Source organism: Heterocephalus glaber, unplaced genomic scaffold (assembly GCF_053883595.1).
Source record: "Heterocephalus glaber isolate CG9 unplaced genomic scaffold, H.glaber_assembly_v1.0 deba00001564, whole genome shotgun sequence".
In the NCBI taxonomy this organism is placed as follows: Eukaryota; Metazoa; Chordata; class Mammalia; order Rodentia; family Bathyergidae; genus Heterocephalus; species Heterocephalus glaber.
Genome location: NW_028258351.1, coordinates 21019862 through 21038505, shown reverse-complemented (window position 1 = coordinate 21038505; position 18644 = coordinate 21019862). Strand labels below are relative to the sequence as shown.

Below are 18644 nucleotides of genomic sequence, written 5' to 3'. Positions count from 1 at the left end.
TCATAGACTTTTCACACCTCGAGTGCTCAAACACGGCTGGACCAACAGAGGACATTAGAGGGGACAGCATAGTTAACACATGTGGAAATAGACCTGGTAGAAAACAAGTAGAATTAATTCCTTACCTTCCATCATCTGGGCCTCCTAGTGATACCAAGTACAAATCATTTGGTGAAAAGGCCAGAGCTTCAATTTTGCCCTTGTGAAGTGACAGCCGAGCAATCAGCTCCCTTTCCTTATAATCCCACAAAATGATATCTGCCTGTGGGTGAGAATATACTGTCAGGTCCTAACCAGGCTTAAGAATCTGAGGGATGGCTACTCCTCTTGGGGGGTAATAGTACACTTTTCTGGAAGTGAGATCACATTTTATAAACATGGCAGACAACAATAAGGAAATAGTTTTAAGTGGGGACTTTTGTTCCTGAACTTCATCAGTCACAAGCTGCAACAGCTGGTATAAAAACATCAGATTCCTTCACTGTCAGCCTGAGGAGGTGAAAATAAATTGCAAGAGGTCAAAAGGAAGAAGGAAGAGCAGAACACATTGCAGTGACACAGGGCCAAGGGCTTGGAATGAGGCAATTCTAGGAAGGCATTTCTGCACACATGCACACTAAATTGTTTTCCCTCTGCTCACCTTGAACCCCATGAATGTGACTTGTCCGGAGGCAATGTAATCTCCATTCTTGGAGATGGTCAAACAGGAGACATTGTTACTATGACCATGTAGGAAATTCTGCTCTTGAGTATTTATTGCCTGAATGAGTATTGTACAACCCAGAGGATAAATCAGATGCTCCTGGTCAGGATGGCATTTGAGACCATTGGGAACATGTCCTAAAAGAGACAGATTAAAAAATCATTAGAGTCAGGGTGGGCATGGTGGCACATGCCTATAATATCAACACCTGAGAGGCTGAGGCAGGAGAATCTCAAGATTGAAATGAACCTAGGCTATGTAGCCAGTTCCAGGCCAGCCAGGACTATGTACATTGAGAACCTGTCTCCTATAGCAAATGAACAGAAACAATAACAACAACAACAACAACAAAAGTCATAATCAGGTGCAGAAGTGGCTGGTAATATTTTACAAGAATATGAAAACAGAAAATACCTTTGAAATAACCCTAGGTTCTATTAAAATAAGTAAGGTGGATAAGTCATTTCATCCCATAGACAAGAAGGTTGGTGTGGTACATTGTTTCTTAAACTTTAATGTGTATAAAATCCCTAAGGGATTCTGTTAAAATGCCGGTCCTGATTTCAGGTCTGGGGCGGGGCTGAGATTCTCCATTTCCAGTCAGCTCCCAAAGATGCTGGTGCTGGTGCAGAAACTTCACTTTGGACAGCAAGGCCCTAGGCCCAGTTCCTGTAACCCATAATAGCATGAGCACATGGGGCATGGCAGCTTGTTTAGGTGAAAGTGTGGGCATAGGGGGATGGTGAATCCCATACCTCAGGCAACTGTTTGGCTTATTTCACTTAGCATGATGTTGTCCAGGTTCATCCATGTTTTTGCAAACAGCATAACTTTTTTGTTTGGTTTGGTTTTGGTTTTTTGATACAGGGTCTCGCTAGCCTCAAACTCTCAGTGATCCTCCTGCTTCAGCCTCCCCAGGGCTGGGATTACAGATGTGTGCCACCACACCCAGCTAACGTCTTTCTTTTTGAAGTCTAATATTACAGTGTGTTTGTATATTTCACATTTTCTTTATCTATTCATCTGTCAATGAAAACTTAGGCTGTTTTCATATCTTGGCTATTGTGAATAACCTTGCAATGGACATAGGTGTGTGGATACCTCTCTGATATATATATATCCAGAAATGAGATTGTTGTATTATAGAGTAGTTCTATTTTTAAACTTTTTGAGCAACCTCCATGCTGTTTTCCATAAAGGATGTCCCAATTTATATTCTGAGATGCTTAATATTTTTTATTTATTTATTTTTTTGGTACCAGGGATTGAACTCAGGACCTTGCGCTTGTGAGGCAGGCGCCGGAATCACTGAGCTAAATCCCCAGCCCGAGATGCTTAATCTTAATGACAGTGTGACTGGCTTAAGAGACACCCAGGAGATGAATAAAGTACACTTTTTAGTGGGTCTACATTTGGTCCCTGACCCTCTCTTCCTTGGCTCCTACCTCTCATGAGCTACTTTCCTCCAAGAGTTGAGCAGCTTACCTCTGCCATATCCTTCAACTATGATGTTTTTACCTTGAAGCCAGCCAGCTAACCATGGACTGAAACTGCAGAAGACAATAACCAAAACAAACTTTTTCTCCATTTAGTTGCTTTTCTCAGGTAATTTGGTTATGGCGATGAAAAACTGGCCAAAACACATTCCTACCAACAGTGTATGAAGGTCCTCTCTTCTGTATATCCTCACCAACTCTTGTTAGCCATTTTTCTTTTTGATAATAGCCATTCTAACAGATATGAAAGGATATCTCATTGTGATTTTGATTTGCACTTCCCTGACAATTCACTAGTGAATGACTGTGTACCTTTCTATACAACTGTTGGCCATTTGCATACTTTTGAGAAATATCTATTCTGGTCCTCAGCCCATTTTTTAATGGCCCTAAAGAACATTATGTTAAGTGAAATAAGTCAGACAGAGAAAGGCAAATGCTAAATGATCTCCCTTTTATATGGAACTTTGAAAAGCTGAAGTCATAGGAGCAGAGAGTAGAATAGTGGTTGCCACGGATTAGGAGTATGAAAAAAATGGGGAGATACTTGGTCAAAAAATAGAAAGTTTCAGTTACACCAAATGACTAAGTCCTGGAGACCCAAGGAACAGCATGGAGACCACAGTTAACAATACTGTATTGCATATTTGATAAGAGAGTTGATCTTCAATGTTCTCTCTCTCACACACACACACAACTGGTAATTATATGAGATGGACAGGTCAATCAGTTTGATTGTGGGAATCACCTCACAGTGTATACATATATCAACACATGTAGATATTAAATTTATACAATTATCCTGGTGTGGTGGCATATACTAATTCCGGTACTGAAGAGGCTGAGGCAGGAGGATAGCAAGTTCAAGGCCACCCTGAACTACAAAGAGAGACCTTGTCTTTAAAAAACAACAAAAAAAATTAAATTAATTTATACTATTTTTATTAGTTAAGTATATCTCAATAAAATGGGAAAAGAAAATTTAAATTCTGTTTCTGTTCTAAGTGACCACGAGGTGTTCTGAAGAATCCTGGGAACGTTCCCAGTGAGATCTTTCTCCAGACAGCCACCGCCCTTCAAATACAGTATTTACTAAGAATCGTTTGAACAATGACATATCTCTGTAATATGTTTTAATACAAACTGGATATAAATTCTCCCTTATTATCCATCTTAGATCAAAATATTTTAGTTATTTTATGTTTATTTTACAATATAAAACTTAAAGTGAGTTTGACTAGTTAAAAAAATGGCAAATGCCTATAATCCCAGCACTCAGGAGGTTGAGGCAGGAGGATTGCTGTGAGTTCAAGGCCAGCCTGAATTATGTAATGAGACCCTATCTCAGAAAAAAACAAACAAATTATAATTGTATTTTTAGTGATATGGTATTAAATATACAGAGTAATTTAAGGAAAAAAAATTTGTAGTTTAGGCTGATATTGAACTCACTATGTAGCCTAGGCTGGCCTTGAAATCACAGTGATCCTCCCACCTCAGCCTCATGAGTGCTTGGATTACAGGCATGCACCACCATGCCCGGCTCAGTCTTCTGGATCTTTTAAAAGAATCTTTACTTGACACATAGCAATGGTCCATATTTATAGGTTTCATTGTGAAATTTCAATACACATATATAATGAGTAATGATCAGATCAGGGTAATCTTCATCTATCACCTAAGACATTAATCATTTTTGATAAAGACATTTGTCTTTATGTTGGGAACATTCAAAATATTCTCTGTCAGCTCTTTTGAAATATTCAGTTATTTGCTGTGAATCAGAGTCACGCTACTGTGTTGTAGAATATTCAGAGTTACTTCTCCTCCTATCCAACTGCACCCCTGTACCTGTTAACCTCCCTGTCTTCATCCCTGCCTGCCCCACAACCTCCTGGGCCCTAGTAGCCACTATTTTATTCCCCACTTCTTTAAGAACTTGCAGTCTTTCACAAACAAGTCAGAGCACATGGTATTTGTCTTTCTGTGATGGATTTATTTCACTTAATGTACTATCCCCAGTATTCTGGAAATGATTTGTTCTTTTATATTTAATTCTCTCTGGAATTAATTTGGTGTATATGTGAGTCTCACAATTAAACGGACTTTTTTGGTCCAAATGACCAATGTAGTTATTGAATAAGTGATTCCTTTCATTTTAATTGTGAGTATACTTTTTTCATAATTTTTATAAAAATAAGGTTCATCTGGGCATGGGAGTGGCACATGCCTATAATCCCAGCACTCTAAGAGGCCAAGGCAGAAGGATTTCAAGTTTGAACATAGCCTGGGTAACTTACTGATAAAATGAGACTTTGTTTCAAAATGAAAAATAAAAGGGCTAAGGCTGTAGCTCAATGTGAAGGCTCTGAGTTTGATCCCCAGTACTGCACAGAATAAAACAAACAAAAACTAAGATTCCTGTCCTTTTAGGGTGATCTTCACCTACTAAGAAATACATCTTTTGGGGAAGGGGGTTGAGACAAGGTCTCACTATGTAATTTAGGTTGGCTTTGATCTCACTATGTAGCCAGGCTGGCCTTGAACTTGCAGTGATCTTCCTGGCTCCGCCTCCCAAGTGCTGGGATTACAGGTGTGTGGCACCATGCCTGGCTCTATCTTTTTATTAATTGCAGGCTCCTTATAAACAATCATATGAGCCAGGCATGGTGGCCCATGGCAAATATATATGTGTGTGTGTGTGTGTGTGTGTGTGTAATTTAAAAATAACTTATTGGAGTGAAACTCACATAATGCAAAATTAGCGACTTTAATGTAGATATTTCAGTGGCATTTAGTATATGCACAACATCATGCAACCACCTCCATCTAGTTCCAAAACATTTCTGGACTATAATTTTTTCAGCTAACTTCTTGTGAGTGGACATTTGATCCTCTGAGGACCATATTAATCCCTTCTGAAGACAGTGCCCTTGGTATTTTAACCACCTCCCACTTGGTCCCACAGTTTAAAAGTTCCAACACCTTAACACTGGGGACCAAGCTCCCAGCATATTTGAGGGACACACTCAAGCCATAACAGCTAGTACAGCTACAGCCTTTTTAAATAAACATTTTTCATTGAAGACATAATACAGAAAACTTAATGACTTTTTACTAAACACACTCATTTAACCGTAGCCCAGATTAAGACACAGAACATCAAGCTGGGTGTAGTGATGCACATCTGTGGTCCCAACCCTTGGGAAGCTGAGGCAGGAGGATCCCTGTGAGTTCAAGACCAGCCTGGGCTACATTCTGTCTCAAAGACAAAACAAAATAAAAAAACCCACTATCACATCTAGATGTCTTAAATGTAATTTCTCCCTCCAGTCGCTATCTCCTGAAAGGTAGTCACCGTTCTGACTTTTTACAGGTTCATTTCCTTCACTTTGGACCTTTACATGAATGGAATGACAATAATGTGTACTGTTTTGTGTCCGGCTTTTTTCATTCAAGATTGTGTTTGTGAGATGATCCATGTTGTGTACAGCAGCAGTTTGTGCTTTTACTTCTGCAGAGTAGTTTATTATATGACTATAATACAATTGATTTGACCTTTGTACTTTTGATGGACATTTTGGTTGTTTCTAGTTTCTAGCTACAAGAAATAATGCTGTATTAATTATCCCCATACAGTAGTCCTGCTATATGTGGTTTCACTTTCCAAGGGTTTAGTTGCTTGCTGTCAACTGAGGTCTGAAAATATTAAATTGAAAATTCCAGAAACAATTCATAAGCAGCACAATTCAGCCTCAGAGCTGTGTGGCTGAGCGTTGAATCACCAGGGTCCCTTTGCAACTGGAAGCCATTCAGTTCCTTCACCAATGAACTTGTAACATCCCTAATAATGGTCAATATCTCAGATTATGAAGCACCTGCTTTCTGTCCGACTGTTAAAGTAAAGGCAGACTCAAGAGCTAAATCCTAGAATGTGCTTAAATTTTTGTCAATGATTATCCTGTGTCTACATAATTACAATATTAAAGTTTCAGGTATCACAACACACTTTTTCATTTTTCAAAATACACTTCGTTGCTTTTTTTAAAAATATGCCTCAACAAAAAAAGAGAAAACAAAACAAAATCAAAGAACGCAGTATTTTTCCATTCTAATGTTCTCAGCCTAACAAGCAGGCAAAAGATGTGCTCAGAGCGGCCTCTGGCGTCCCCTTCCTCTTCTAGCTTGGTCTGAAATCTTCACTTCTTAGAAACATCCCTTTCTCAACTGCTAAACAGCGAGAAGTTCAGAAGTTTGGTGAGTTGGTCCCCGGGGCTGCACACACAGCATCCGGTGTTGACCGAGGTTTTTGCGGTCGGTGTGGGGCTCCGAGATTGGATGGGCGACTCGGCAGGACTCCTCCTGTCGGCCCTGGTTGCAGTGCCTTTTAGGCGCTGCCGTTTGTCTGAGCTGAGGCTCCCGGGCACTGGGAACAAGAAAGTGACTCTCCAAGACCCTTGGGCAGCAGAGGCTGTTGGTGTCCCAGTGCTTGGCCCTGGTAGGGCCCTTACCACTGCTCCGCACTGCCTTTCAGATGCCACTGGGTTCTCTATATCCCTGTTTGCACTACACGTCCTCGGGGTTCCTAAACCACCCAGCCCATGGACGCTTGAGACCTCACCATTGAAGCCAATCACAGCGTCAAGTTCCAGGTCTGCCACCTCTTTGGCCTCGGGCGAAATTTTCTCATCCATAGCCGGCTCAGAAATTCTTTCAGCACCAGCTTGTGTCGCGTCTCCTGGTCGTTATGGTAACGGTCGCGCACATGCGCATCAGGTCCAAGCTCTCCTGGAAACCAATTTGGAGCGCCGGAGTTGACTTGTCCTCTAGCAAACGTGGGAAAGGCATCTTTTTCCTATTTTCTGGAAATTTAGGCGGCGGGTGGTAGGGTGGGTACTAAATGCACAGAACAAATTCCTCCATACTTCGTGTAGTTTGTGACCTTTTTGGTAACTATATAACTAAGCATCTTCTGGCATTTTTAAAGCAACTGAACAGAATTGCCTCTGATGAGTGAGCCCTTTGCTTTAAGCAAGGTAAAAAAAATTAAAGATTTTTAAAAAGATTTACTAAGGCATAGTTTACTTATCATAATATTCATTTAGCATTTAATTATCACCACAACCCAACTTTTTTTTTTTGAAGGAGGATAAAAATTTTAAAGAACTGTGAGAGAGAGCAGCTTGAAGGTCTCTTGAAGCGCTAGGGTCTTCTTGTGAAAACGCTTAGATTCTGTTCAGCAACAATTGATTTTAATTTCACCTAGCACTTCGCATTTCCAAGTAAGAATATATTGCTCCAACCTCTCTTCTGCCGGGAACCCCTGAACGTTTATTTTTTGGTTACAACTCTGAGGCCTTAGTGTAAATAGTCACTTTGCAAACTCCGGTCGCGCACCGGCTGAACCACGGGGAATGAGCCATGCAGGCCACCGTAGTCAGCTGCCTGGAGCAGGAAGTGTGCGAGAAGCGAGTGGAGACTGCACGATGGCTCCGGACCCTTGGTGAGACCCGGGTGAGGGCGGTTGTGAGCTGGGGAACCTGAGGGCAGATCGGGCTTCCAAGGAGCCGGCAGTTGCGTAGTTCTGAGGGTGAAGGCCTTTCGGGATGAGGAAAGGGGCCGCGAGGATCCTGGGGACCCCTGCTGAGGGAACTGAGCCACAGCCCACCACTCTTGGTCCTTCTGTGGATGACCCAGGAATGAGACCAGCAGGACTCCTGGGGAGCTGAGGACCGGACCCGAATCTCTGAATATTCCTCCGGCTTTTTTGGGCTACATCTAGCCGCGGGGATTTCCCGCCCATCCTGGTGGTGGGGTTGCCTGGTGCAGACTTCTCTGGACCGCTGTAAAAGTGAAGTAGAAATAACCTGTTTGTGGAATATCAGTCCATCTGCTAAACCCCGTTAGTTGGAGAAATCGAGGTTCAGAATCCATGGTCATCAGCTACTGATTAGAGGCAGATCTTGTGGGCCCTTCAAAAATCTTGTCGGAATCCAGCAGGAAATTTAAGCCCTTGAGATAAGACATTTTACTCTTCCTTGAATCCATGTTGTTAAGTCATTCCTTCAGCCACAACTTCTGCAAAAAAACAACAGTTGATAAGGGTCATTCTTTCAGCAATTAAATCCCAAGGGCTGAATGATTAAAGATACAAACTCTGATCCCAAGGAACAAATTGCTGTACATAACAGGCTTGACCTTTTCTGTTTAATAATTTATAACATATTGTAGCTTTATAAAGTTCTTACTAGGAGTATGTGTTTTTTGTTGGTGTTTCTAATACAGTTTATGATTGTTTAAGTTGCAATTAATTTGGATACTAGAAGAATAAATTCCAATGTCAAAGTTACCTAGGATCTAGATTATCTGGACCCGTTGCTTAATATAATACTGTTTTGTTTTTTTTTTTTAAAAAAAAACCAATAGTATACACTTCTGATAGAAAATTTAGAGGGTACAGAGTATTTGCAGAGAAGAAAATAAATTACATCTTTAACTCTTACTTGGGAAAAGCCATTGATTTTTACAATTTATTTCTTATTCTATATATGTGTTTTACAAGATACGCTTTATAGGAAGCATTTCTCCATGTCACTAAATATTTTCTGAGAACAAGATTTTTTATGGTGCATATCAGTGTGTCATATGAACATAAAATTTATTTTAGGTTTTGCCTTTGTTGTTGTTTTGCTTTTTTGCTGTTCCAAAGGCAAAATTTTTTTCCCATCTATTTCCTTGGGATTCTGCCACAGAAGTAGAACTATTGGATTTAACATATGAACATTTTTAGCGCCCTGGATACATTTTGGCTAAGTTGGTCTCCACTTTCTGAAAGAAAATTCCCGCCATTTACACATAAAGTAAGAAATAACAGAGGACCTCACCCCCTAGTTGCCCATTTAGATTGGTAGAAATGATAACCAGACCCTTTGCCTCTTCCCTGCTTAATATTGAAAGAAAATTTATACTTTTCTTTTTTTTTGTATTAAATTCTTTTATTGGTACATTTTCAGTACACAACACAATTACATTTCTCATTGGGAATTGTACCTTTACATAATGCATCTTCGTTCTTATTTTTTCCCCATTCCTAGCCCTCCCTTCACGCCCTCCACCCTTCCCTATTTACAAAGACTTTATTTCCATTTTTTCCATTTCTCAGCATTTTTTCCTTTCTCTTCTTTCCTTTCCCCTGCCCCTCCCACTACCCCTACCCCTTTGGACCTTTTCTTCCTATTTTACATTATCGATTATTCATTCTAATAATTGGTACATTTTAGGTATACAACATAATGACATTCATCATTGGAAATTTGCACCTTTACATAGTGTCTCTTGGTTCTTATTTTTCACCCTTGCCCAGCCCTCCCTTCAACCCCTTCAGTCCTCCCTATTTACCAAGATTTTGTTCCTATTTTTCCATTTTCTCCTATTAATCCCATTCCCTTCTATCCTTTCCCCTAGCCCTCCCACTTCCTTCCCCTTTGCCCCTTTTCTTCCTATTTCACATGACCTATTATACATTTAGTCCTTATTTACACTTTCAGTTTCTCACACCAGAGAAACTATTCGGTGTTTACACATGTGTGTCCTATTTATTTCACTTAAGAGCACTGCCTCAATGTGCATCCACTTAGCTATAAATGTCTCTAATTTCTCATTTTTGATGGCTGAGTAGTACTCCATTTTATAAAAAAACCCACATTTTCTTGATCCAGTCTCCAGTTGATGGGCATTTGGGCTGTTTCCAAGTTTTAGCTATTACAAACTGCACTGCTATGAACATGGGCACACATATATCACTGTGATATGATTCTTTTAATTCTTTGGGGACGATCCCCAGCAGTGGAATAGCGGGGTCAAATGGGACTTTCAGTCCTAGTTCTTTGAGGTATCTCCATACTGATTTCTACAGTGCTTGCTCCAGTCTACACTCCCACCAGCAGTGGAGCAGGGTTCCTCTTTCCCCACAGCCCCGCCAGCATTGGTTATTGGTTGATTTCATGATAGCAGCCATTCTTTATGGAGTGAAGTGGAATCTCAGCGTTGTTTTCATTTGCATCTCTCGAATGACCAGTGATGTTGAGCATTTTTTCATGTATTTATTTGCTATTTCTACTTCTTTGTCTGAGAAATGTCTGTTCATTTCAGATGCCCATTTATGGATTGGGTCTTTAAATTTGGGAGGTCTGATCTTTTTAAGTTCTTTATAGATTCGAGATAGTAGACCTTTGTCTGAGGAAGAGGAGGTGAAGATTTTTTCCCACATTGTGTGTTGTCTCTTCACACTGCTGGTGGTTTCTCTTGCTGTGCAGAAGCTTTTTAATAAGAAGAGACCCCATTTGTTGATTGTTTGTGCTAGTTCACGGGCAACTGAGGTTTTGTTCATAAAATCTTTTCCTACACCGATGTCTTCAAGGGTTCTACCTAACCTCTGTTCCAACTGGTTCAGAGTTTCTATTTTAATATTTAGATCTTTAATCCATTTTGATTTTAGTTTAGTGCATGGTGAGAGATATAGGTCTAGTTTTAGTCTTTGGCAAGTTGAAGCCCAATTTTTCCAGCACCATTTATTAAAGAGGCTATCTTTCCTCCAGTGAGGGTGTTTGGCTCCTTTGTCGAAGATGAGATGGCTGAGTGTGTCTGGCATTGTTTCTGCATCTTCTAATCTGTTCCACTGGTCCTCAGGTCTGTTTCTTTGCCAGTACCATGCTGTTATACTTTTCCTGTTACTCAGTTGTTTGACCAAGTGACTTTCTCATTTGACAGTCAGAAGTGAAATAGACCTTTACTGTGTTCTGATCCATTGCCTTACACAGTGGGTTACTGGTTAGGAAGGTAGAAAGGAATATGGAAAGGGATTTTGAAAAACCTAGAAGCTAGGTGTGATAGTGCACGCCTATAATCCCAGCACTCTGGAGGCTGATGCCAGAGGATTGCTGTGAGTTCGAGGCAAGCCTGGGCTACATAGTGAGTTCAAGACCAGTTTGAACTACATAGTGAGACCCTGTCTCAAAAAATGAAACAAGGGCTGGGGATTTAGCTCAGCGGGCACCGTGCCTGCCTTGCAAATGCAAGGTCCTGGGTTTGATCCCCAGTACTGAAAAAAATAAAAAAAACAAATTGCAAATGCAAGGTCCTGGGTTTGATCCCTGATACTGAAAAAATCAAAACAAAACAAAAACCAAAAAACAAAAAAAATCCAAAAAACCCAAACCTAGGAACACAGTTACTCTAGTTTTGTGTCTGTGCTACTGAAAATCCTATCCAATCAATGCCTTCCTTGTGAGTTGTGTTCTAATATTTAGAAACAGAATATAGCAGTTACTTTTTAAATGCCTTATCAAAGCAAGTAGTAAGCTTACTGTTTAATAGAAATGGCAGGTGATTACTGTGTTTCAGCTGGTTGTTTGCTAAAGTTAATTAGCTTTACTATGAGAGCAACTTATTTTTTGATGAAGTACCATTTATGTTTTTTTATTTTTGTTTTTTGAGATGGGGTCTAGCTGTGTAGTTCAGGCTGGCTTTGAACACACTATGTAGCCTAACCTGACCTTGAACTCACAGTGATCCTTCTACATCAGTCTCCTGAGTACTGGGATTATAGGTGTGCACCACAATGGCTAGCTACATTTCTGGAAAATTTAGTTAAATCTCAGTATTCTGGTTGGACTTCTTAAATATTGGTGGTTTTTGTCTTTTGGCGGGGGGGCGGTGGGCTTTTTGAAAAAAATGTTAGCATGGAAGGTAAAGGATAGTGAAGTAGAATTGTATAATGGACTCCTTTATATCACTCAGTTTCTATAATTATCAATGTTCTGCCATTTGTTTCATCACTGCCCTTCACACCATCTTTTCTCTTCTAGGTATATTTTAAATCATTAATATAATTATACATTCATTGCTTTTCTGGTTCTAAAAACAGAGGCCTAGTTCATAGCCTGGAAACTTCTTTTCCTCTTGCCAGTGCCTCTGCCCTGGGGTGACATCACTATCTTTTTAGTGACTTCACCCTGAACATATCAGTTGTTCACTTTTCTCATTCCTTATATCACATTATTCACTGATTTCCATTGGTTCCTTCTTTTAAAGATCACTAACATCTCTTTTCCGGTGTCCATTTCTACCATCATCCAGCTCTTTATATTTTGCCCATAGTAAGTACTGGTAATTGGTTGCAGAATTTAATAATCTGAGAAATCTACTAGCCTTCTGCTGCTACCTTCTTACTTTCTGTCATTACTATTTATATAAATAAATTTAGCCAGCATGGTGGCACACGCCTGTAATCCCAGAACTTGGGAGGCTAAGGTAGGAGGGTTGCTGTGAGTTCAAAGCCAGCCTGCACTACAAAGTGAGACCCTGTCTCAAAAAAATCTTCAGATTAGTTTTCCTAAATAGTAATTTAAGCACCAGTGTGCTTGACACCCTGATGACATTGCCCATGATTGCTAGGCCAGTGTTCCCCAAACTTTGCTATAGATTGGAATCACTGGGGAAACTTTCAAAAATCCCCATGTCTGGGCTGGGCCGGGGATTTAGCTCAGTGGTTTCGCTGCCTGCTGCGCAAGTGCAAGGACCAGAGTTTGATCCCCGGTACCAAAAAAAATCCCCATGTCTGGGTCAAATCTCACACTAATTTAGTCAGACTTGGAGGTGGAATGAGAGCCAGGCTTTAGAAAAACATTAGCCCCTAGTGGGGCGTAGTGACGCATGCCTGTAATCCCAGCACTCAGGAGGCTGAGGCAGGAGGATCACCACAGGTTCGAGGCCAGTCTGGGCTACAAAGTGAATTCAGAGTCAGCCTGAACTACAAAGGGAGACTCCGCCTCAAAAAAACAACCTTCCCCAGTGATTTCAATGTGCAACAAGAACATAGGGGTTGGGTGGGGGGCAAGGCAAGACATTTGGCAGTTCATCCTAGCTTTGTGACCTTCAGCATTTCATGTAAGCTTTTGAGGGTTACTCTTTATGTGTAAAAGTGTCCTGTATGGCTCTGAAATTATCCTTTGAGCCTAACATTAGACTGATGTTCCAGGCCCTGCAGAAACTAACTTCTGTCATCTCCACTGTTTTATGCTTTACTCTCCCGCCAGGGCAACCACCTGGGTGAACACGCCTCGTGTGTCTTCCTCCTGTCACATTTGCTGGTTCTGTATGCCTTTCACCATGCATGGCATGCGCTGCTTCCCACTGCCTGAACAAGAGGCCTCTTCAACCTCACAGTCAGCTGAAGATGTCACAGTGTGGCCCAGCCCAGCTGAGTGCCTCGGTCAACAGGAATCTCTCCCATCTTCTAGCTCCAGAAAGAAATTTAGACTTCATATTTGGCAGGATTTTTATATATTTGGTGTGGGACCACAGAGCCAAAACTAAGGTCCTCTTTTCACAGATGATAGTATGGAGGAAAAGAAGCAAAATGTGGCAAAGCTGGGACCAGGACCCAATTTTCCTTCTGTTTTCATAATTATGTGTTGACTTACTTGCTCTTTTTTGATATACACATATACCTGAATATATATGAATGATGTAACACATGGATATATATATATGTGTATGTGTGTATGTATATGAATGACGCTACTTTATAGAATCTAGGGTTAGTGGCCCAAACCCCACCTCCCTAAGGTCCTTATGCAGTTTATAATGAGAGCTCTTAGGAAAGGACCTGGCTCAGATCAGGTGCTCAGCTGTTAGCTGCTGCTATAATTACTTTAGTAAGATTCCTAAGGGATGCAATTGGAGAATCATCCTTCATTAAAAAAAATAAAAAACAAAAAACCACTTAACACCTAGGCATCCTGGTGCATGCGCTGTAGTCCCAGCTCTTTGGGAGTCTGGGGTTTGAGACTGACTAGGGCAACATGGCCAAATCCTGTCTCAGGAACAAAACCAAAAACAAATCACTTACCAAGCTCCCTGCATGCACAAGTGATGCACATGGGAGTTGGAAGATCTTAAAAAATGGATTTGTTTTCTTTTTTCCAGCAAATATTGGGATATGAAATCAAACCGCAATTTTCAGTATTTCAAATATGTTCACTCCATATGTACAGCAGGGTCCTTACTTTTATGAACAGACCAGCTGGTAAGAGAAATAAAATGTTTGTGTACACAAGTATTTTCCTGAAAACAAGCAAAGGTGTTGTAACAGAAAGATAAAACCAAGGCCATTGGGGGTTCATTGTGATTCTCTCAAAAACTCCAGCACTTAAACAGCAAGTAGAAGGTCAGTTAAGTGTTTGGAGAGAACTCTAGCCAACCTAGATGTCAGATGGATGTGTAACCTTTGTAGCCAGGCAGTTTGTTGCAGGATGCACAGTACCTGCCATTCCAGCACTGTGGAGCGCTTCTCCAGGTAGATCAGCAGGACTTGCTTCTCCAGGTAGATGAGTGGGACTCGCTTCTCACCTTCTTCAGGGTCACCTGTCTTCAGAGCACCTCCCTGTCACGTTCTTTATCTTGCTGCAGTTTTCTCTTTAGCACATATCAACACCTGACATACAGCATGTTTATTTGGGGACCATCCACTTTGTTCACAGCGCTATTCATTCACAGGGCCTGGAACCAGTGGTCTTTACAGTGCAGGCCCTTCAGGGATGTTTGTTAATTTCACAAATGAATGAATGCAAATGTTTTATCATGGTCCAACAGCAAGGTGGTTAAGAGCCCAGGTCTTAGGGTCAGCCAGCCTTGTTCTTTTGGGATCCCAGTTGGGCGAGTCAGGCCACCTCTTTGGGCCTCATTTCATAGTGTACAGATGGAGGTGGTAACAGTGCCCCCTCTCTGTGTTCTTGAGTGCATTGAGTGAGTGGTTACAAATGAAGCATTGGGAAGGGTCCCTAGCCATAGTGAGTACCATTCAGTACTTGTTGCTATTACTGGTCCTGTTTATTATCCTCCTCTCCTGTTTGAACCTTTGACTAGAATTAAAAGCTCAGCTTGGACAAGTGAGGAATTTTTTTTTTCCATTCACTTATTCATTCATTGGTTTTTTTGTTTTGTTTTTTTTTTTTGAGAAGATATCCCTATGTAGTACAGGCGGGCCTTAAACACAGCCATGTATCCCAGGCTGGCCTTGAACTCACAGTGAACCTCCTGCCTCAGCCTCCTAAGTGCTGGGATTACAGGCATACACCACCATACTTGGCCATAGGATTTTTTTTGTTTTGTTTTTTTGAGGCAGTGTCTACCTTTGTAGTTCAGGCTGCCCTTGAACTCACTGTGTAGCCCAGGCTTGCCTCAAACTTTCGGGCTGGCCTCAAACTCTCGAGCTGACCTCCCAAGTGCTGGCCTGCACTCAGCTCAGGAATTTCTTTTTAAAGAACCTTAAACATTTTTCTCTTGTATGATTTTGATGCAGGTTCTCCACATATGATTCCACCTGTCAAATTGCCCAAGAAATTGCTGAGAAAATTCAACAACGAAATCAGTATGAAAGAAGAGGTGAAAAGACACCCAAGGTAATACCAGGAGAAAATTAGTACTTAAAAGATATTTTCTTTTCTTTTTCTTCTTTGAAACAGAGTTTTGCTATGTAGTTCAGCTGGCCTTGAACTCTGCATGATCTTCCTGCTTCAGCCTCCCAAGTGCTGGTATTACAGGCATGCACTGCCACGGCCAGCTTAGCACTTAAATGATTCTGAACTTGGAGATCTGAAAACCTTCCCATACCTAAGGCTGTGTGTGTGTTTGAGTGTGTGCATGTGTATGTAAATCTGAACATTTTTAATTTATTGCGATATGTTTGTAGATGTCTAATTTTATTTTTCCGCATTTGCTAGGTTAAAAATCCCTACCCCAAGATACAAAATATTTCATATTTCACTCACTGAAGTTTTTAATAACTACAGTGTTCCTAGGCCTTTTGTACTGTTGCACTGTTGACACAGTTGGCAACTGCCAGCATCACATTCTTGTATTTTTTAAATAATAGCATCATATCTGATTATTTAGGGCTCTTAGTATTCATATCATTTTTTTCTTCATATATCCTGCTTTTAGAGCGATTTTGTGAAGCACTATTAAAGAAAATTTTGTGCTGGGCCTTAATTTTTAGCGCCTCTCTAATAAAAAATTCTAAATGGGATTTTGAACAGATATGTAGTATGTTTATGGATTAAAAAGGAGAAAACTAGGGTCAGGGATGTAGCTCAGTGGTGTTGCACCTGCCTTGCAAGTGCAAGGTCCTGAGTTCGATCCCTGGTATCAAAAAAAAAAAAGAAGAAGAAAACAGCATTTAAAAAATATTGAATATTTCCTTTCATTCTCATTTTATTCATTCCTTCAGCAATATTTACTGTAGTTATTATGTGACAGACACTAGGATACATATTTTTAAGATTTTGTTAGTATTGGTCATGAAATTTGAAAATAATAATTTAAAAAATTCTCGCTAGTTATTACCTAAAGTTTAGGAATATCTTTGGGATTTTTTTTTCATTTTATGATCGATCACTGTACTGAATTCTTTTGTTCTTTCAGGTAATATTTCAGTTGATTCATTAGCTGTTCCAAGTAGCCTGTTAATCTGCAAATGAGACTTTTTCATCTTGTTTTCAGTCTTTATTTCTTTAATTTCTTGTTGCATTGGCTAGAACTTCTAAACCAGAGTTAAATGAAAATGCATTCTTGGCAGTTGTGTTCTATTCTTAGTTATCTTTCTTTCTTTGTGTTTTGTTTTTAATTTCCCCCATACTGTATTAATCATATGTTTATTCTGTTTTTAATCATTAACACCACAAGCTTTTATTTTTAGGTTTCCTAGCATCAGATTGTTCTTAAATTACTGTTCTTAAATTAGAATAAATTCTCTTTGGCATGTTGTCTTTTTTAATACAATTTTGAGTTTGCTTTACTAACATTTTAAACCTTTTTTACATTTATAACCCATAAGTGAGATTGATAGGTGATTTCTGGCCTAGAACTCACTGTGTAGCCAAGGCTGGCCTTGAACTTTCAGTGACCCTTTGCCTCTGCCTCCCAAGTGCTGGGATAACAGGTGTGTGCCACCAGGCCTGGCTCCTTTTTTTGTCTTAATGATCAGGTTACTTTAAAATACTAATTAGTCATTAGGCTTTCCATCTTTTTCTATGCTCTGGAAGCTTCTGTTTAATTATGATAGTAGAACCTTTTTTCTTTCTCATCAAAATAATCATTTTCTTGTAAAATATTAAGAAATCCCTGCTTAAAGATAACTACCCTCAGCATTTTAAGATAATTTCCTAGGCATTTTGTTGTATTTAGTTTTTGTATTATTTTTTTCCTCTACTTGGATGACGTTTTTTTCCCCTCTTTGGTTTTGTTTTGTTTTGTTTCTTTGAGACAGGGTATCTCCTTGTGGTTCACTCTGGCTTTGAACTCACTATGTAGCCCAGGTTGGCCTTGAACACCTGGCAATCCTCCTGTCTCACCCCCCACAAATGGTAGGATTACAGGCGTGTACCACCGTGCCCTGCTTGGGTGACATATTACAGTTGAAATTTTCTTGTAAGAAATTACGGTAGCTATCTTCCAAGCTAACAGATTGAAACTTGAATCATACTTTTTAATGACTATGTATTCTTTCATCTCTTGAATACTTTTGGAGTCTTTAATTTTATAGTCTTTATAGGCCTGGTGTGCGTGCGTGCGTGTGTGTGTGTGTGTGTGTGTGTGTGTGTGTGATGCTTTTTGGTCTTTATTTATTTATTTGCTTTTGAGACCGTCTCACTGCATTGTCCCAGCTGTCCTTAGCCTCCCAGTTAGAGGACTCCAGGTGCCCACCACTGAAATCAGGTTGGACTTTTTTGTTTTGCTCTTTATTTTCTCAGTAAGAACATCCCTATAATGAATGTTAGGGGCTCTTCCTTGGTTTCCAGAGGCATCAGAATAAAGTTAAATGACTTTATTCCTTGGCTCTTGATACCTTGGAGCATTGCTTGATGTATGTAGACCATGGCCAGCCTCTCAGATGTGACCCAGTAATCTAAGGAGGAGGCAGCCTTCTACCCAAGTTGTATCATTGCTGCTTTTTACAAGGCAGCAAATGAAACCTGTGGTATTCTCCCTCTGTAACATGTTCATCCATGGTCTAATATGTTTTCATTTAAGTGGGCAGTTTTATTTTTCACATTTCCAAATTCCAGAAAGGCACTCCCCCATGCTCCTCCGTTCTTTAATGTCTCAGTTTAGAGTCACAGACAAAAGATTCCTCTGGTCTTTTAGAATGATTGGAGAAAACTCATACAGTCCTGGAAAGAGAGTCATGTGTGATTCACATTCCTCTTGTATAAAAAGAACACATTGCTATGAACTGTTCAAATGGGTTATAAATACACCGGTTCAGAGTCTGGTTCAGATGGTAATGGGGTTTGACACCATGTTTTTTGAAGGATGGTTGTGGGAACTGTGGCATTTTGCTGTTGAGTGGAGACTTGGGAACAGTTTCCTGCATGGTTCCAGGG

At 40.2% G+C, this 18644-nt stretch overlaps 2 protein-coding genes across 10 annotated transcripts in view; one reads left to right on the top strand and one right to left on the bottom strand.

Moving 5' to 3' along the window:
- The window catches only part of Cfap52 (cilia and flagella associated protein 52), a 57612-nt gene extending 50663 nt beyond the window's left edge, over window positions 1-6949 (bottom strand). For both annotated transcript variants that reach the window (XM_021238311.2, XM_004857516.3), the window contains exons 1-3: window positions 6821-6949; window positions 641-840; window positions 126-262 (exon numbers count right to left, since the gene is read on the bottom strand). In XM_021238311.2, coding sequence (XP_021093970.2) covers window positions 126-262; window positions 641-840; window positions 6821-6893 — 410 coding nt within the window. In that variant the 5' untranslated portion in view covers window positions 6894-6949. The remainder of the gene's footprint in view (window positions 1-125; window positions 263-640; window positions 841-6820) is intronic.
- A 496-nt stretch (window positions 6950-7445) lies between these two features.
- Window positions 7446-18644, top strand: part of Stx8 (syntaxin 8) — a 279691-nt gene continuing 268492 nt past the window's right edge. For 3 of the 8 annotated variants that reach the window (XM_004857515.3, XM_087191823.1, XM_021238314.2), the window contains exons 1-2: window positions 7504-7702; window positions 15563-15662. In XM_004857515.3, coding sequence (XP_004857572.2) covers window positions 7614-7702; window positions 15563-15662 — 189 coding nt within the window. In that variant the 5' untranslated portion in view covers window positions 7504-7613. Of the gene's footprint in view, window positions 7714-15562; window positions 15663-18644 lie in introns of all 8 variants that reach the window. The other 5 variants (XR_015443239.1, XR_002386969.2, XR_015443240.1 and 2 more) reach the window with 4 other exon arrangements.